At 41.6% G+C, this 20,047-nt stretch overlaps 1 protein-coding gene across 3 annotated transcripts in view; it reads right to left on the bottom strand.

The window, feature by feature from the left end:
- The window catches only part of LOC124797996 (DNA (cytosine-5)-methyltransferase 1-like), a 245,355-nt gene that overhangs the window by 204,679 nt on the left and 20,629 nt on the right, over window positions 1-20,047 (bottom strand). For 2 of the 3 annotated variants that reach the window (XM_047261182.1, XM_047261183.1), the window contains exons 3-4: window positions 12,546-12,719; window positions 8,822-8,987 (exon numbers count right to left, since the gene is read on the bottom strand). In XM_047261182.1, the coding sequence (XP_047117138.1) occupies window positions 8,822-8,987; window positions 12,546-12,719 (340 nt within the window). Of the gene's footprint in view, window positions 1-6,603; window positions 6,609-8,821; window positions 8,988-12,545; window positions 12,720-20,047 lie in introns of all 3 variants that reach the window. The other variant, XM_047261181.1, reaches the window with a different exon arrangement.

Here is a 20,047-nt window from a genome sequence, read left to right as displayed (position 1 = left end):
AATGCGGAAATACTGAACAGGAGGAACCCAAGTAACAATACCCAGTCCGAGGGATGTTGGTTATCAGATTGGGAATACAAGGTTATACGTGGAAAGTTAACATTAGGATAATTGCCAATTTGTCAATTCCATTTATTATAGGCTCAGATATTATATGGAAGACTGGGGTACTTGACGGGGCAGACACTAGTTATTATTTCAGGCATCAGTTGCGTGAGCACTATCGTATGCAAACCAAACTGGTACAAGGTAATATTCCTGAGGCAGAATGGGAGGCAACACCAGCAAGCAAGCTGGCACCAAAAGATTAGGAGTAATTAAGAATGAGCACAGGCTCCATATACGAGAACTGTGTGGGTACTATAGAGATATATTGACAGTCGAGTTGGGAATCACTGCTCCACTAGAATATGAGATGCATGCCCTAGTATTTCCCCAAATATGACTGTGTTGCCTTTTTCCATATTTTGGCCATTTTTCACATAATGTTCAATTTAAATCAATCATAGCTCATGATAGATGACACCCTTCTGATCCCACCACACACAGAGCACTCTTTTCTTTCCAAAGTGATTTACCATATTTACTCGAATCTAAGCCGCACCCGAAAAATGAGACTCAAAATCAAGGAAAAAAAATTTTCCCCGAATCTAAGCCGCTTCTGAAATTTGAGACTCTAAATTCAAGGTGAGAGAAAAGTTTTAGATCTGCCCTCCAAATCGAAAAACAGTTGGTCCATTGTAACGTGAAACACAATTGAGGTCGAATGGATGAAGATACAGCTACAGTAGTTTGGTTCAAGTCGTAAGCTTAACAGTTAAGCTTTACCAGGTAGCCATTGCTATGTGTCAGGCGCTCCATCCGTATTTATAAGGGTACCCTTCCTTTTTCGCGTGCTTCGTCTGGTTTGAATCGACTGCTTATTTTCCTTTGATCTGATAAGTGCCGTTCTCTTTGCTTTCTTTGATAATGATCAACAAGAACCAAATAATAGGCTGCGTATGATAGAAGATGTTCTGAACGAGAGTTTAGCGAAAATTTTTCTCCGTTTGAAAATCTTTGCAGACGACTATTTAGTACATTACATTCTGCACAGAAATTAGGGTCATCTTAGATTTAAAAATCTAGTCAGTTGCCGTGCTTAGTTTCTGACTGTATCACTATTCAGCATAAGAATAATACGAATATAAACATGACACGATATGATATGATATGTATATTCTTCCGCGTTTGGTGTTCTAGTTTCGTAGTTTATTAGGCAGACAGGATTTAAATGAAATAGCAGCAAACACGAAAGAATACATAGCATAATGTTTACATTCTTCTACCTTTTAATTTATTTACTGACACAGAGGTTTTGGCGCCAGTATTTATCTTTGTGCCTGCAAAGCATACCTGTGTAGCGCGACATATATTTGACGGCAGAGGTTAGTTGTGGCGACACCTACCATCATTTTTCAGAACTTCCGCTTACTTTGCACTCGATTCTAAACCGCAGGCAGTTTTTTTGATTACAAAAACCGGAAAAAAAGTGCGGCTTAGATCGAGTAAATACGGTAATCTTGCAGTGGATGTCAATGGATTGCATCGATGCACCCATGATTTAAGACGCTTAGGATTCTCAAATGTATCCACTTTTCATCATCTGTCACTATTCGAAGGGGAACAACTTTCTTTTGTATTTGGCAAGCAGCATTTCACAAGTGGTCTTTCGATTTGCTTGCTGTCTTTCATTCAGTTCATGCGGAACCCCACTTTCCGCACATTTCCCACAGCTTTCAACCAAAGAAGAATGGCTTTCTGTATCACATTCAATTGTTCCACGAGTTCCTGTTCAGTTTGAATAATATCTCCATCCAATAAGGCCTGCAATTTGTTATCTACGAACTGTGTCAGTAGTTTCCCCACACTCGTCATTTCTCACGTCAAAATCACTATTTTCGAATTATTTGAACTACTCTAAACACTGTTTTCTCATGAGCATGTTCGCCGAAAGCCTCAACACGAAATCAATGCGATTCTGCAGTGGTTTTCTTCAAAAGATAACAGAAAACCAATGCTGTGCGCAAATCGTAATTCATACGCACGAAACTCGACATGTTTACAGGTGTGAAACAGATACCAATGTATGGGACTTGGGTTAATGTGTATTGACATTTGTCGTCAGCGACTACAGGAAGCAGATGGCATTGCAGACATGGTCTCACAGGCCCGACACTGGCAGCTAGCACTGTCTCTTGGAAAATTCCAGTTTCATACTTCTACACCTGGTAGGTTTGAGGCTGTTCACATAAAGGGGACGTCACCAAGTAAGCCCTCTCACCCTGAGCAAGTTAATTTTGATGGACTTTCCGTCACTGTATAAATGGATTAAGGAGCATCAAGACCAGGTGTAGTCATCAAGGGTATTAAGGAACAGCTACATAGTGGAGAGTTGGAGCCACCCTACTCACCTAAGGAACATGTTGTGAAGTACACCAAAAGTTGATGGAAAGCCTCAGGTGGTGGTACCAACAGAGCTAATTTCATAAAGATTTAAATATTTTCATGAGTGTCCAGTAGGTGGACATTCTAGTTATTTACAAACCTGGCAAAAAATTTGCAGCAGTTTATTTGGTAAGGAATGGACAGAGACATTAAAGATACAGTAAGAAACTGTCAGATTTGTGCTAAACATATGCCAGCACAAAACACTAAGGTAGGTTTTCTGCCACGAGTGTGTCACCTTGCATCCCGGGTTGGCTAGAGGTTTAGTATGAAAGACTCGCTGGTTCGATCTCCGTGCACAAGGTAAGCAGGCAACGCCTCATGTAGAGCAATGCATGTGTGGAGCTCTAGTAGTAACATGGAGGCAGAAGGTTGTTGGCAATTGTGCTTCAGTGGGTTGCGCTGTGGGCCACCTTGAGGTGATTGTGCTGGCTTTCCCGTTCCTTGAAGGGAGACAGTGAGAGAAACAATATAAGAGCAATGGTATTTCACAGGACACCAACAATGGCTATTAACAAGAGCATCACTTACATGAGCAGATTAAGTATCAGCTGCAGATGTGTTTAATACCGCAATATCTTTTAGATGGTTGGTAGCAAGGTGCACAACCTTCCTCCTGCTTGCAGTCCTCCCCCCCCCCCCCTCCCCTCCCCTCACATGACCACTTCCCCTTATGCACAGATCATGCCACACCTCTCCAAACAATACCATGTAAGAGTTGGTGTAAAGTCTCTAGAAGTTGAGCAACAGTGTGCAGGTAATCAAGGTATGACTAGATAATTATAGAAGCTAAGGAGGGCCAGAATATGTTAATCTTCATTGACTACACTATATGGGGGGAGGGGTGCAAACATGGGAAATCGTTTTACTTTTTGAAAAGCACCGAGTTGTTAATTCACTGATGTGAAGTCGTATTGAAATAAAGGGTGATTATGTTGAAAATTGATTCACTGTTTTATCCACTGCACCCCATCTGTATCTTTTGTGTGACAAATAAGGCTCATATCCCCATCACACTTTGGACACTTTCCATGAATAGCTACAAAACTGTGCAAGCTACACCAGTTAACTGCATTCGTATTCCAAAAGGACAAGATCCCTGTAAAAAACTCTTTCGGAGGCTGTAACTGAAAACACAAAGGAGTAAAATCGAACTGTCCACTCAAAAGAAGCTCAACTCATCTGTTTCAGTATTTCCCATTGGATACTTACAAGAACACCAAGTGCAACTTTAATAATTATGGTGACTACAGACAAACTCGGATCAGAAAATTAAAACATAATATCTCTGAAAAGAAATACGCCTTAGTAAATTTTTCTTTAGGTTAGGATGAAATAACCTCCCTTAAGCAAACCGACCCCCTTTCTATGTGGTTAGATCAAAAGAATCTGCGCAACACAGAAATAACTATTAACAGAACTTACGCTAATATCTATTTATCACTGCCACTAATCTTTCAGGCAGAGAGACATCACTCTTACATATACCTTGGCCTATGCTACATGTCAGTCAAACAACAGAACCAGTTTCTAGCTTTCACATTTATTCACTTCGCCAACTCACAACCAATATTTGGGCCCCCTCCCAACCTAACCTACACCTCGGGCTATGCTACAGGTCAATCTCTCACCACAATCAATTTTTGCTTTCACATTTGGTGGTGTCACCGATTCACCATCAAACAGTCACGTTCCCACCTAACCTAGATATTGCTAGGCTACAGGTAATAATAAAAACACAAAAATTCTGTAACAGCAAAAACTAAAGAAAGTTTTGTCCACACAATGTATGTAATTCATCTCTGATCACAACCAAAATTCACTGTTATATACTATTTACTTCAAATCATAATGTTATAAAACTAAAATATCTGGGCGATTGCATCTCAAATCATACAGGTCGAGAGTGAATGTGTCACATCACTATTTCAAAGTTTGCTGAAAAAAAAATGTATGTTAAAGTTCCACATGATACCTCTCCAAAACTACAATATTTTGATTTTCTGATGATCTGTTAAAACACCACAGTCCTCTTGAAATGAAAGTATTTGTGAGAATGTCGTAACAAAAAGGGAAAATTGAAAAATTGTAATAAAGAAACCGAAAGAGAGAGAGAGATCTGAATGTATTTTCAATAAATACTTTTTTCCCCAATACTATGAGACATGATTAATAAATAAACACTTCTGAGCTCTTTTTCCAGTTATTTTGTAAAAATAAACTATGAAAATTTGTGACTTTTTGGTGAGTTTCAAAATTATGTTTTGAAAATATGAATAGTCACAGGATGTTAACTGTCTTGAGAAATAATAAAGTGGAAGGAGTGCTAACTGTCAGCTATGACATCAACGCATGAAACTTTTAAACTGTCAAAACATTTGCGCATAAAGATGAAAGAATCTGAAATTTTTTGGTTATTTAGAAATTATTTTCTCCAAAAACTCCATTCTACATGTTCTAAAATTTCATGGCACATTAGTTGGTATTATACTTAGGGAATGTACAATCAGAGTGCCAATACTTGTCTGTACAAAACGTGAGAAAGTTTTAGGTAGACCTAGCTCTGCTCTCAAGGTCAAAAAAAATCATGGACACCTAAATATTTAATGAGTGCTGATTTTAAGTAAATGTCATGCAAAACTGGTATTTCTGAATCAAAATAATTACTTTACAACATTAAAAATGAGTGGGAAAACAATTCATAATTTTGTTCAAAAGAATTTTATAGCAAAAATGAGATGTATGAAATATTTATACCCGGTTTTCTTTTTATGATATTATTCACAAATTATTATTGTCTTCTGTCATAATTTTACTTCTTCATGACTTTCCATGAATCAAAGTTGCTTACAATGTAACAATCAACACTGTTCTGTTGAAAAGAGTTCATCTGTTTTTCTTTTTTTTCCACCTGCTTCTCATTTAACTTGTATAGCCGAGCTGAATTTACACACGGACAAGGATGATCCAATAAGAGCAGTACTTGGGAAATGGGAACTGCACACTGACCTTTTAATGATGGCCATTTGAAAGCATTAGCAGGGCCCTGTTCATAAAGGAGGCAGTTATACCTTGCAGCTCATGAGAGAGACTTATTAACTGTCCTACCCACCTGTGATTGTCATACACACAAGGAATTAAATGGCTCAATCAAATTCCTACTGCAGGCTTCATAGCAGACCACTCTTCTCTCTTTTTTAAATGGAATTTCCTTAATGTACTTTCATTTAGAATTAAGAGTTTCATATTTGTTACTAATGTTGATATGGTGTATACAAAACCAGCAGCATCTCATAGCATCAACAGCTTTATGCTGGAGATTTAATCTTGTTGGACAATGTTTACAGATACCTCCTATACCATCACATGCACGTTTTCCATGACTGGTTGACGATTTTACTTCTGCTATGGCCTGTCTCTGAATCCTTCGGACATGATGGTGAGCCATTCCTTTCGTGACCCAACGTCTAACCTCTGTAACAAACTTCTCTGGTTCTACTATCTTCTTCACCAACTCTCTTCCCTCCCACAGTGCATAGGTTATGTCACTGTCAGTATCCTGAGAGTGTAATGCTTTAATAGTCATCACTTCAGCACCAGGACACATTGCACACTCCTACAACCAACATTTGTCCAGCGGGTCTTGACATATACACTAAAGCATCAGGTCTATCTCTTGTGGACTTCTTTCCTATGACACTGCTTATTGTAAAACAAAAGTTTCAATTTAGTGCAGTAAATACATGTGCATACTTCTTTCACTGGCTGGCATTTTAACATTTGGCTGTAAGGAGTAGAATTTTGTGAGACCAATTTTTAAATTCTCCTTTTTCATTAGGAGATATGCTTCTCTTATTGATCTTGTCATATATCTTTTTACCTTTTTAACTTTTTCCACCATTTTCACTAACAGGGATAACATCAGCCTGGTGAGGACTTTGCCTACTACAATCTTTGTGATCACTAAGGTAATATTCAAGAGCAACAGTAAGTGTATCACCTTGCAACAGATGCCCACAGTAAGAATCTGGGCATGCTCAAATACCTTTCTCATTCTTCATTTTACAAGCTTTTGAAATCAAATAATGTGAAGAAGTGGGTACGTATTTCTGTATCTGCTGCTTGGTGTAGCTATGTGGTGTCAGTGTCAGTAACTGTACTTTCTCAGTATAGGTGGCCGCTGTGATAGCAGTATTTAGGTTTTAAAACCACATATCACGTTTCCTGCACATATCACCTTCTTCAGGTCCTGCACCAAGTGCGTCTACATTACACACTTCACAAAATTTTGAAAATATTACTTGTGTCAAACTTGTTTCAATTTTTTCCACTTTTCTTTTTACACACTGTTTTCTTCTTATACTTCTTACTTTTCCTGGACGTTTAAGGGGGGATGTAGTAGGGACTACAGCAGAAATGCTAGCATTAAATCCATCAAAAACTTCACCCCCAGGAATATAAATATGTGCATTGTCTTCTTAAGTTTCACATTCAGGTGATGGTGATTGTTGTGGTGGGTTGTCACTAAATTTCTTCTTGTAGTGAGTGTAGCAATTCCTGCACAATGGCTGTGATGCTAATACCATTACTTGAGGCCCAAGATATTTTTGCAATACCTTTAACAGATTTCCAACAACTGTGAAATGTTTTTCACTTTTCTTAAACACCACCTCCTTGTGTCTTTTTTCATAGTCCACACGTCTCATTGATATTGTATCTAGTTCACACCAAACACAAAACTCGACGCAGAATGCTTTATGTGCAAGTTCTCACTCGTTTGTTATAAACAGAGGAGTGCTGGGAACAGTGCATATTTGACACTAGAAATTCAGTGAAGCGAAATATGCAGAATTTTCAAAAATTTTTAACAGTTTACACAGAAAAATATTGCCCACTGTGCTTGCACTGTCTATTAACTAACATTAACCAAACAATATTTCATAAAAGTTTCTGGATGGAGGTTTGCAAGTAAATTCGTAAAAACTCAAAAAAAAAAAAAATGCTATCTATTTTTATACACTTAAAACCCACATCCTTTCGTCTTTCCCTCTCCTTCCCTCTTTCCTGACGAGGCAACAGTTTGTTGCGAAAGCTTGAATTTTGTGTGTATGTTTGTGTGTCTGTCGACCTGCCAGCACTTTCATTTGGTAAGTCACATCATCTTTGTTTTTAGATATATTTATACATTTTTAGTAATAAATATTTACATAATACAGATAGCTGAAGCAGAGAAGATGCTGTTTATAATTACATCAGTAGTATCTGGTACTATGACAAAAGAGATAGCGTCCTGTTACTTTCCAAATAAGAAAGAAAAAAAATAATAATTTAAGAGTAAAAATTAATTTAAATTTTGTATTATCGTCTTAAATTTGCAAGTTAAAGGAAGTCCATAAGTGTACAGGTGTCAACTAAATTTCAACACACTAAGAGGGAGCTTTAATCCACAACATCTCCCAGGTCTCCAGTACTTTTGGTTTGTTAGTTGTTGTTAGCAAGGTAGGCCTGAAAAATTACTTATTATAATCAACATTATGGAAAGGAAACAGCACAAATTAACAAATCACAGAACCAATTTATTTGTTGTTGGGTTTAGGGCAGTTTACAAATAAACAGAAAAGTAATAATGGCATGGAATATTTTTGAGAAACTAAACAGTTAATGACACTTCTAGTACACAGGAACCAGGAAAGTTTATTACGTACCACCAATTCTAAATTGTTGTCATAATACCTGTACTTTCAGTGCGGAAATCTTTAAAACACTGATGACTGCTTCGCATGAAATGGATAGATGCATGTTAGAAATCACTATAAAGAATTGAAAAACAAACTGATCAGCAAACAAACAAGAAAGGCAGTTATAATTATGACTGCAATGAAAGGAAATTTAGGTCAGCAAGTCATTTGGCATGGATGGTTCGTGGTCCAAGGAAATTCACTGAATTCCAAATACAAGAAAAGATGGACAATACAATCCAATGGCTGGTGATTACATAAAAGATGCAAAAGCAAAATATGTTGAATGACTAACAAGTATGATTGATGATAAATTAATATGGTTACGTATACTCAACTTCAGCTGAAACCGTAAAAATTTTCTTCAAGAATGTATTAGAAAGTGTATTGGAATTTGAGGAAAACGATTTGTACCTGGAAATCTGGCAGTGGACTTTGTAATTAATAATAAAGTACTGCAGAATATTTTGAAGATGTCTGCCATCAGCAACTTCAATGCATCTACAGGAAAGCAGGTAACACTATGGTTGTTGCTACTATTCATAGAAAATTCCAGCACCCTAAACACAGTAAGCTGATAAATCAATTTGTCTTACTCTTTTCCACTTGGCTCACATTCTGCTAGTCTTGGTTTCTTTTCCTGTGGATGTGGTGCTGAAGTTCCTTCAGAATCAACAGATACCTCTTTTTTCATGCTAGAAGTATCAACAGATGTTGAACTTTCACCATTTTCCGTTTCATGTTTGTTCAATGAAGAGCAACCTTTAATAGAACAAAAATTATTACTTCACTCTTTACCCAAACAACAACAAAAACAAATCTCTCTCTCTCTCTCTCTCTCTCTCTCTCTCTCTCTCTCTCTCTAAAACACACACACACACACACACACACACACACACACACACACACACACACGGCTGCCATCTCCGGCAGGTTGGACCAGAATGCAGCTGTCACACTGAATGAACGCAGCATTCTAGAATGAGGTGGGGAAGGGGGAGGGATAACAGGGTACAGGTTGGGGGAGGAAAGAGCACTGTCTGACAGAGCGTGTAGGGACTGGATGGATGCATGACAGGATTGCCAGGTGCAGCTTTGGGAGTCTGTGAGGAAGGGGGAGAGTGGAAAAAGGGAAGAGTGGGAAAGGGTAAAGATGGGTGCATGCATTAGCAGAGGGCAGAAAACAGTGAGGGTAAGGGTATGTGAACAAGAAAGTGGTGATAGGACAGAGTTGGCACAAACTGTGGAGTTGAGAGTATGCGGACAGTAGGTTACCGTAGGCTGAGGCCACGATAATTTCAGGAGTGGAGAATGTGTTTTAAGGATAGCTCCCATCTGTGCAGATCGGAAAAGCTGGTGGTGGAGGGAAGCATCCAGAGGGGCCCTGGTTGTAATACAACCACTGAAATCAAGCATGTTACCATAGGATGGTCTATCATGCTCTCTGCCACAGCTTGGCAGTGACCGTTCATTCTGGTCGATAGCTGGATGGTAGTCATATCAATAAAAAAAATGGATCCAGTTCTGGAATGCCGATGGGATTGATTGTTTGTATGTTGGTTTTTTAAGGACGGAGGGGGGAGGGAAGGGACCAAACTACAAGGTCATCGGTCCCTTGATCCCTGTAAAATAATTACACAAGGAAAAGAAGAAAATAAAAGGAGATGTACAGCACAATAACAGGAGAAAGGAAGAACCAGAAGAGGAACAGAAGGAAAACCAACACTACTATGGGCAAAACAGGGAAAGAAAACCACAGACAGAAGCAAGGAACATGTAGAAGGGGAAAAACAAGAGAGCAGATGACCGTGGCTGGCCGACTACAAGAACAAAAAGGAAAATCCAGCCACTCTGTGACAATTAAAACATCCACCCTAAATCATTAGAGAGCAGAACACAAAGGGACAAAGGAAATGAGCTAAAATTTATATAGAATGATAAAACCCACCATCACATATAAAACCTAAAACTAAATTAGCTGATGAGTCGTCGTCAGCTAAAATTAAAGGCAACGAGTCCGGTAACTGAAAAGTTCGTCCCAGGGCAGCCAAAAAAATGACAGCTCACCAAGATATGGGCCACTCTCAGCCAGGTGCTGCACCAACACTGAGGTGGGTCATCACGGCACAGGAGGTAACCGTGTGTCACCCAGGCATCTCCAATGCGGAGCCAGCAGAGAACCACAGAGTCCCTGCGAGAGGCCCGTGTGGAGGTTTTCCCCACATTCGTAGTCTCCTTAATGGCATGCATTTTGTTGTGTATACTGAGGTTATAACATTCCGTCTCCCAAAGCCGCAAAACCTTGCGGCGTAGTACTGAATGCAGGTCAGTTGCAGAGAAGCCAATCTCCATAAGCGGTGTTTCCTCATAGCCTGTTGTCAAGTTTGTTCCCTGGGAATCCGACGTGACCTGGGATCCAGACAAACACCACTGAACGATTGGACCGTTCCAGGGCATAAATTGACTCCTGGATGGTCGCTACCAAAGGATGACGAGGCTAGCATTGGTCAATATCTTGTAGGCTGCTCAAGGAGTCAGCTCACAGAAGAAACGACTCCCCAGGGCATGAACAGATGTGCTCAAGAGCACGAGATACAGCCACCAGCTCAGCCGTGAAAACACTGCAGCCATCAGGCAAGGGGGAGTTGTAGGCACAGAAGGAAATAATTTTTGAATCTTATTTCAGGAAGAAGGAAATTGATGTTTTGGGTAACATCACCCTGGAGCAGAAGATCTGTCCAATGAGAAACATTGAAACAGTAGTCAACACGACACACAGACACAAGAAGTACAACAATTTAATCACAACTTTTGCAATTGAGAGGATTGTCTTGCCCTACAATTTTATCCTGTTAATCACTGCACCACCGCACTGTCCCACTTTCAGATGAGATTTAATTTACGCAGAAATAAAATAACATGAACTGGCAACTAGCTGGGTCACTACAAATCAAACAAAGCATCATGATATATACAAAGATGTGTCCTAAGTATTAACACTGTGAAAATCAGGAGATATGACACAGTCACATAATCAGTTTTACTGACAATGGATGTTGTCCCTCAAGCCCAGCAAACATTCATTCCGATTTCCACACTACCAAGTACCTTCAAGGTGATACTGCTTTCCCTGCCACTGAAAATGTTGAAAAAACTTGTGAATACTCTGGAATGGTTCCTCTTCATCTAACCAATGCGAGTTAGGTATGTCTGCTAAGGAGGCTGCAATGGAATGAGGAACTATGTCCCGTGTCACATCTGCTGTAGTGGTATCACAGCCTTACAGAGCTTGGCATCAAATAAAGAAAAACAGCTTTAAATAAACAGCAAATAACCAGGTACAGTGGTGTGGTCATCCCCTCCCTCTTTTCCTTGGACGGGGGGGGGGGGGGGGGGGGGGGTCGTTATCATCAGTAACCATTTAACGTACCGAGCAAGCTTAGCAAAATTCCTCACATACAACTGCCATTAATTATAAAACATCTTTTCACCATTAATTATAAAACATATTCTCGTAGGTCGTAACTAAGTACAGGTTTACTTTTAAAACAAGGGGGGGGGGGGGGGGGGGGGCAGGCAAGTCAAAGACCTTCAATAAACAACATTCGTAACAAACAACCTGATTTCAGAACACAAAACTCACCATAAGGTGAAAGAGGAGGATGAGGAGAGACAAGAGCCACAGACAATTTACTTAGCATTGGCAGGATGGGACTGATCTTCCGCTCCTTAAGACACCAAGAGACTGTGCTGCCTCCGCTAGCATTGAACCAATCAAAATCAACTCCACATAGCCATCAAACCACGCTAGGATAAAAAATTCTAGTTCCTTACCGACCTCTCTGATTCAAAAACCTTCCCACATCACGCTTTTATCGCTAGCGAGGGTGCCACTCGCAAGGTCCAAAGTTAAGAGGCAAAGATGATCCCAGAGCGAGGAAATTGGCTATCAAGCCCACACAGCTCAATGTCAGCTTAAGGGAAAATGAACATCCAAGCAATCTTCTCATCTCATAACTATCAGTATATACCACTGTAAATACCAACACTAGTCTAAATTACTTCAAATCAAGGAAGTGAGTATTACATGGTATTTAAAGAGTTTCCTTCAGTAGCCTTCAGTGGCCATGCATGCTCTCATGGTGTACTGTGTCTAAAATGAAAACATCATACCAATTCACTATACATCACCAATAATAGGGGTAGATCCATATAAACTTTTGATCTCAAACAATACCTTCACTATAGATTCCATTTATGTCCAACTTAATTGTAACTGAACACAATACTAAACAACATGTATGAACATTAAACACTTACTATCAAAGTTTTCTTTTGTTTCAGATTTCACAACGCTTGTGAACTGGCTGCTTCCAGTCTCTACATTCATACGCTCTTCAGCTGTTCCATCTGTATTATTTTTCTTGGATGAAGGAAATAATGATTTAATGCTTAGTTGCTTTTGGCCCTTACCATCTTTCACATGTGGAGAGCCTGAAAGAAAAAAAATATAAAAATAATAATAATAAATCAAAAAAATGAGAAAAATGCAAAATTAAATATGCCTTGCACAGTGGATATCTACAATTGTACCTGTATGTTTTAGGAAACTCTCTGAAAAGAAAGTCATTAACAAGAAATGTGCACACTGAAATGGGTAGCAACTCCACTTATGAATATAGTTCACAAAACTATAAAGAGCTATTATTGGGATCAAAAGTTAAAGAAGTTTTTAACTAATTCTTTGCAACTATGCAACATTTTAAAAACTACAATATAAATTAGATAGATTGTTACCCACCATGCAGAGGAGGCATTGAGCATCAGCTGACATTTTAAAAAGTTATGAACTACCTTATAAATAAATCCAGCACATGTGCCACACGTTATGTTTCATACAGAAGGATGGATGATTAGGGTTTAACACAACCAACGGAGGGTGAGGCCATTAGAGACAGAGCAATGTAGTAATGGCAGATATCTAGAGAAACTCAGCACGTTATCTTCAACCGAAATATCCAGAAGGCAGGTCACAGCACCCAGATTAATATGTTCACTACCTTACACAAGGCATTTCATATGTTCAGTAGTCACCAGGTGAACAACATTTGTGATTAGAGTATGTTGCACCAGCTTGGTGATTGGATGCAGGACTTCTTAACAGTTGGAATTCGGCACGTCATTCTTAATGGAGTGAAACTGTCAGATGTGCAAGCAGCTTTCGGTGCATCCCAAAAACATATAAATGATCTCGTGAACAACATTAGATGCTTTTCTTAGCTGTTTGTTGTTGATGCTGCTAATTAAATAGAGGCAACAGAAAGTTTAACAGATAAAACAATTTTCCTGCCTCTTGGAACCATGGATTCCTTCTTCAGAAAAGAGAGAACAAAAACTAAGTGAGATGGGAAAAATAATGCAAGTCATTCTGCATCCAGTTTAAGAGGGACACACAATGCATGATGAAGGCAAGAAAAAACTAATGAAAAGGCATCAGAAGGATTGAAACTATATCAGTCACCATTTTAGAACTTGAGTTATAAGATAACAGAGGAGAGTACGTAATTAGAAGCAGAGGTGGGATATGAAAAAGAGAACAGCCAATGCAAAAAAAAGAAGTATAATACATAAACAGAGTAGAATGAAGGGAGGGAGGAGACAATTTTGAAAGAAGGAAGAGGAGGAAACTAATTTCCATTGAATACAGGCAGAACGCAAGATGAAAGGCTGTAAGGGAATGGTAGTTCACAAACTTGGGAGTTCAGAAAATTGATAGAGGGTAAAGCCAGGGTTCCAAATGCAACTAGTTGTTTGGTCAATTTGCAGTTGGGGCGGGAGGGGGAGGGGTGGATGGGTCGAAGGTCCAAACAGTGAGATCATTGGTTTCAGGATCCCATGTGGCAGAAACTAAGGGAGGAACAACACCAGTAGCACAGCCCACTCTATCAGAAAAGAAAGTGGGCAAAGAAAGAGGCAGAAGGAACATCGTGATGGCAGCAACAGCAAAGAAAAGGAGAGAACAGAGAGGGGGGCGGGGAGGGGGGGGCAGAGCAGGGAGTGCCCCAGAGGCACTACATGCAATGGGGCCCAAGCACTGCTGCCAATCCACCCAGACCCCGCATCATACCATGATCACGACACAATGAGGACAACACCAGAGGAAGATGATATAGGAAAATGGGGGGAAAATGACACGAAAGACCAGACAAAATATACAAAAAAAGGCAGGAAACCTGGACAGCTTAGAGGCAAAGCTGAAAGGCTGTAAAAAAAAAGAAAGGGGGAGAGGAGGCAGATGTAGCCATGCAAGAATTGTCCACTAATACCCATTAAGATGGCAGCAGTCCAGCAAAATATGGATCACAATGAGGGATGCCCCGCAACTACAAATGAGGCGGACAAGAAAGGGGCATTCATTACTGAGTAAAAAAAATCATGGGTCAACCTCAAATGGCCAATATCAAGATGGCAGAGGGTGGTAACTTCCCACTGGGGAAGGCGGAATGAAGAACACCACATGGCAGGAGCCCCTTAATTGCACCAAGTTTATTGGACAGCATTGTGCCCCCCACCCCCGCAGAGAGTCGGCCCATGACTAAGCGTAAAGAGATTTGACATGATGCCACAAATCCGTTTGGAGGGATAATTGAGAACGAATAGGCGAGGGGGTGGGTCAAGTGACTGCCCCCATTGCCAGACGATCGGCGAGCTCGTTACCCAGGATACCCACATAGCCGAGAATCAAAATTAAATCAACCAAACAAGCAGCATGGTCAAGATACGTGAGGTCATTGAGGGCAAAAACTAAGGGGTGGCTGGAAAAATATTGAGCGATAGCCTGAAGGCCACTCATCGAGATCGTACTACCAAAACTAAGGTGATGGGTAGCTCTTTAATAAAGAAAAGGGCCCAGTAAATGATCATCAGTTCTGCAGCAAACAACCCACACATGGCAGGCAAGAGCTGGTGTTCCATACCAAAAGAAGATGTGAAGGCTTCTCCCACATGATGGGTGTATTTGCAGCCATTGATGTAAAAACAATAGCATCCTAAAACTTCCAGAAAAGAGAGCAGAACAAAGAGAGCACTGAAGCGACAGAGGCTTTCAGATGCAGACAGACCCATCCAAAATCAGGGCTAAGGAAATAAGAGGGCATGTTCAGGAGAGGACAACGGGAACAGGACAAAGTGGGAAGATGAAAATTTGAACGAAGAGAAGAGAGATGAAGTCCAACCGGTAAACCCACCTGAGAGTGGGCAGTGGGAGGGTGACATCCTTGAGTCATAACAGAAACAAAATAGGAGTAGTGAGGATGGAAAGAGCGGACAGTGATTGCATAGGAAACTAGGAGCTGGGACCGCCTGCCAATAGGGGGGTGGAAGGGGTGGGCGGGTAGGAGGGGGGCATCCCAGCATCAACCAGAAGACTTGACAGGGCTAGCGCAAAATGCATCTGTTGCCAAACAGACACCGAGATAATGGACCAGGTCCAAGAGGAGCAGTGTGGAAAGGGCAGCTGACCCATAAACTTGACAACCCGAGTTGAGACAGGACATAACTAAGGCCCTACAGAGGCAAAGAAGAGTTTAACTATCCACACTCCAATAGGTGTGGGCAAGGAAGCAGAGGACACTGATTTTATGAAAACAGCCAATCTTCAGAAGGCACGTATGGGGCAGCCAAGTAATCTTGCTGTCAAAAAGAAGACTCAGAAACAGAACTGGCAGACAACGGTCAGGTGTTGGGCTTCGAGGTAGAGTTCCAGAATATGATGGACCATAGTACAGTGACACAAATTCACTATCCATGATTCAAGGTGAGCGAACTGAAAACTGTGAGAGAGCATGCAAATGCACCGGATGGCACCCTGAAGCCGCCGCTTTGCAGAGGCCTCCAATTGGGAACTAGTCCAGATACAGAATTCATCCACGTACAGAGCAGGAATGACCAACGGTCCGACAGTGGCCATGAGTCCATTAATAGGATAAGAAAAGAAGGACACTTAATATGAAAACTTTTGGAATGCCATTCTCCTGTGTTAATTGAGAGCTGTGAACAGTTCCAACCTCAACTCCGAATGACGCATGGGACAGGAACTGGAGAACAAAAATCTGGAGGGGCCCCCAAGGACTCCACTCATAGAATCCAAGTAAGATGTAATGGCACCAAGCCATGTCTTAGCCCTCACGAAGATCGAAGAAATCTGTGACAAGATGGTGGCGCTGTGAAATGGCCTGCCAAACTGCGGTTTCCAACTGAAGCTGATAACTGATTTGAGACTGCCCTCCCTAAAACTGCACTGGTAAGCAGACAAAAGGTCTCGAGATTCAAAGACCCAGTGGAGCCAACGAGCCACCTTCCGTTCAGATAACCTGCAGGGTATGTCGGTCAGACTGATCAACTGGTAACTATCAAGGGAGGAGGGGATCATTTCTGGGCTTAAAGACAGAAACCACAGTACTGTCCCTCCACTGAGAGGGGAAAGCACTTTGAAACAAAATACAGTTAAACATCGAAAGCAGATTTTGTCACTTTGGAGGATTGAGGTGTTGAAGCAATCTGTTATCGAAAGAATCAGTGCTGGGGGCTGAATCATGGGAAGAAGAGGGGGCCAGAATACATTCCATTCAGTAAAAGGCTAATTGTAGTATTCCGCCTGACAACGCCTAAACATAAGTGGAGAGCTACACCTCGCCTTCATCACACCCGTGATGAAGGGACAGAAGAACCTGGTGGAGGGGGCGGACAAAGCATTCCCAAGGTATCTGTTTGCTCCATTTGATTAAATAACATGCTTTGGCACAAAGGTATTTAAAAGTAATAAGACTGGCGGAGGATGGGTGCCGCTTAAGATGTTGAAAGGCTCGACGGCAATCAGGGATGGTGATGGCAGCGGCTATGCTCCACTATGGGACCGGACAGCACTGAATGAGGCCTGCCCAGTGTGGGATGGTAATGCTGGCAGTGTGAATAATCTTACATGACATGTCACGGATGACTTCATCAATACGACCTTACAAAGAGGTGGTAAACATGACCAGGGCAGTATAAAGAAGCCAATCAGTGTGATGGAAAGCCAGCAGATTAACCTGGCCATTGGTAGGAGTGAAGGGAAAGAGAGAATCAAAAAGAAGTGGTCGCTGCCACAGAGGTAATTGCGCAGCAATCAGTGTAATGATGTGAAAAAGGGAGGAAAACTGAGCGAAAGAGCTACGGCACAGAAAGGGCCATAAGCGACACTGAAATGTATAGAGGAACCATCACTAAGAAGACACATATAATAGTCCACAAGAAACTAGTCTATGAGGAGCCCTGACTACATGAAAAAACACTGCTCCACAAGGGGGTAATGGGCATTAAAATCCACAAGGAGAAGGAATGGAGAGGGAATTGCTGAAAGACAGCCATTATAGGGCAGCAGGCATAGGTGGCCTGTCAGAATGGAAATGGGGATTGCAAACAATGTCCATAAAGTCCAAGTGGACCCGGATGGCAACTGCTTCCATGTAGTATGAAGGGGGATCCATGTATACACAAAATCTGTATGGGCCAATGTGCGAACGCATCAGCAAGTAAAATGAGATTCTGGGAGAATGACACAAGCTGTGGAGTAACAGGAAATAAGGGACTGCAATTCCAGAAGTTGACATTAGTATCCATTACAATGCTATTAAATAAGTGCAGAAAGGGAGACAATTGGGCCAAAGCTGGGTCATCATCCATCACTAACAAGGATGGGGTGACATCCATAAATAAGAGGTCAGACTCTTGAGTCAGCACCTCTGGGGACACCAGAGAGGCTCTTTCTTGTAACTATGTTTCTTCCTCCTCTCTTTTGTAGTTCACGTAGAACAGGACCAAGAGAGAGAGAGAGAGAGAGAGAGAGAGAGAGAGAGAGAAGGCTTCAGTGACATCAGGAGCAGAGAGAGTGGGCAACCTGGGGGCACACAGACTGTCAGGACTAGGATAAGGAGGGAGGAGGGGGAAAGGACATAACAGAGGCAATGTCAGATGTCATAGACATAGAGTGAAGAGACGGTCATATTTTTGATGAGCCTCAGTGAACGAAAAATGATCAAGGAACTTAATACTCCTGTATTTTCCTTTTCCTTCTTATAAACTGAGTGTGGAGAGCGACCGTTGTGTCAATTAACACACGGGTGGCACAATACAGGGGCTCCCCTCATAGAATGGACATCCACATTCCCCACATATTGGGTCCTCTGATCCCAAAATGCGAACACTGGGAACACCTGATGGGTGGCAGGACATATGGCTTCACGTGACAGCGATAAACCATAACCCTGATCTTCTCCGAGAGGGTGTTTCCCTCAAATGCCAGAACTAAGGTATCGGTATTGATGCTATTGTCCTTAGGACCTTTACAAATGCAACGAACAGAACGACTATCCCATTGTTCCAGATTGGGGCAGAGATCCTCATCAATTTGAAGGATGAGGACCCTTTGAAAACTGACCCCTTAGCCATATCCACAGACTGGTGAGGAGTCACAGACACTAGATTGTCACCATGATGATCACAAGCACGGAGGTTGCAGATTGGGTGGCAGTAGTACTTTTGATCAACAGCAAAGACAACCACATATTATCAAGAGACTCCACTTCACCAAACTTGTCTTCAGTATGTTCCACACAAAATAACAGCTTGGTGGCAGTGACAGTGTCCCCCTCAGTCCTGGTGCAGACCAGGTAGTGGGACAAAAGTTTCACCCCAAGCCAGGAAGACTGGTCCTCCTCTCAGGGAGTAGCCACGGAAGGAAAGGCCACAGATGCAAAGCATCCACCCTGATACCACCCACTTCAATCAGGAGCTCTCACCTTGGCTACCACCCAGCCATAGCAAGGGCTATCTGGAATTGTAACTATCGCCAGAGTTACAAGGTTCCAGAATGACATGTAACCATTCCTAGTGGTGAGGCAACAGCTCAGATATCAGAAGTGTGATACTTGTGTTGTCAGGGGGCTCAGCCAAACGGATACGTAAAAGCCGCACCACATAGACTGGATACACGTACTAGAGACCCAGCGGGGAGGGGAAGGGGATGGCTATGGCAGAGAAGGAAGAGGAAAAGGAAGGAGAGAGGAATCCACATTGTAGATGCTAGGGAGTGAATTCTTCCCCAAATGGATCACATTATGGCCACAAAATTTAGTAGTGGAGGTCAAAGCCAAAAGGGGGATCAAAAATGCCAAAAAGGAAAAGTGAAAAAGAAATGGCAAGAGGAACAAAACTGGAAGGGATACAAGAAACGAAGTCGACAGTAAGGTCGACATAACTAAGAACACTGTGAGTGGAGAAGGAGAGGGCAGAGGGGAAGGAGCATGTACAGGAGGGGAGGAGCATGGGGAAGGAAATGCAGTCAGGTGAGGAAGAATGGGCTGCAATAGCTTGGGGCCCCATGTGCATAAGGAACGAACTCATGAAAGCACAATGAGCCACCCAAGGGTGGAGGAGAGGAATGCTGTAGCAAAGTGGGTCACAAAGTATTCTGCAAGAACTGATGAATCAGAAGAAGGACCATCCTACAGGACAAGACCCCGAACAGCTGTTGATCTTTGGCAGCCTATCAGACTATGGGGATTGGCCCACACCTGAGATAAAGAGCCATATTTCTCCAGGGAGGAGACATAGCACTCCAGCATCCCTTCTAACTCTGTTTGATTACAGCAAGCCTTAGCACGAAGTTGCTTAAAAGTGGTGAGGTTGGTCTGTGAAGGATGCAACGATTCAATCTTTAATATCTACTGCAATGTCTTTGGTCCACTACATTATCAGCTATGGGGGAGAGGGGGAGCTGTAGA

Source organism: Schistocerca piceifrons, chromosome 5 (genome assembly GCF_021461385.2).
Source record: "Schistocerca piceifrons isolate TAMUIC-IGC-003096 chromosome 5, iqSchPice1.1, whole genome shotgun sequence".
Lineage (NCBI taxonomy): Eukaryota > Metazoa > Arthropoda > Insecta > Orthoptera > Acrididae > Schistocerca > Schistocerca piceifrons.
Note: the sequence above shows the minus strand (reverse complement) of the source record. Positions and strands in the feature narration are given on the sequence as shown.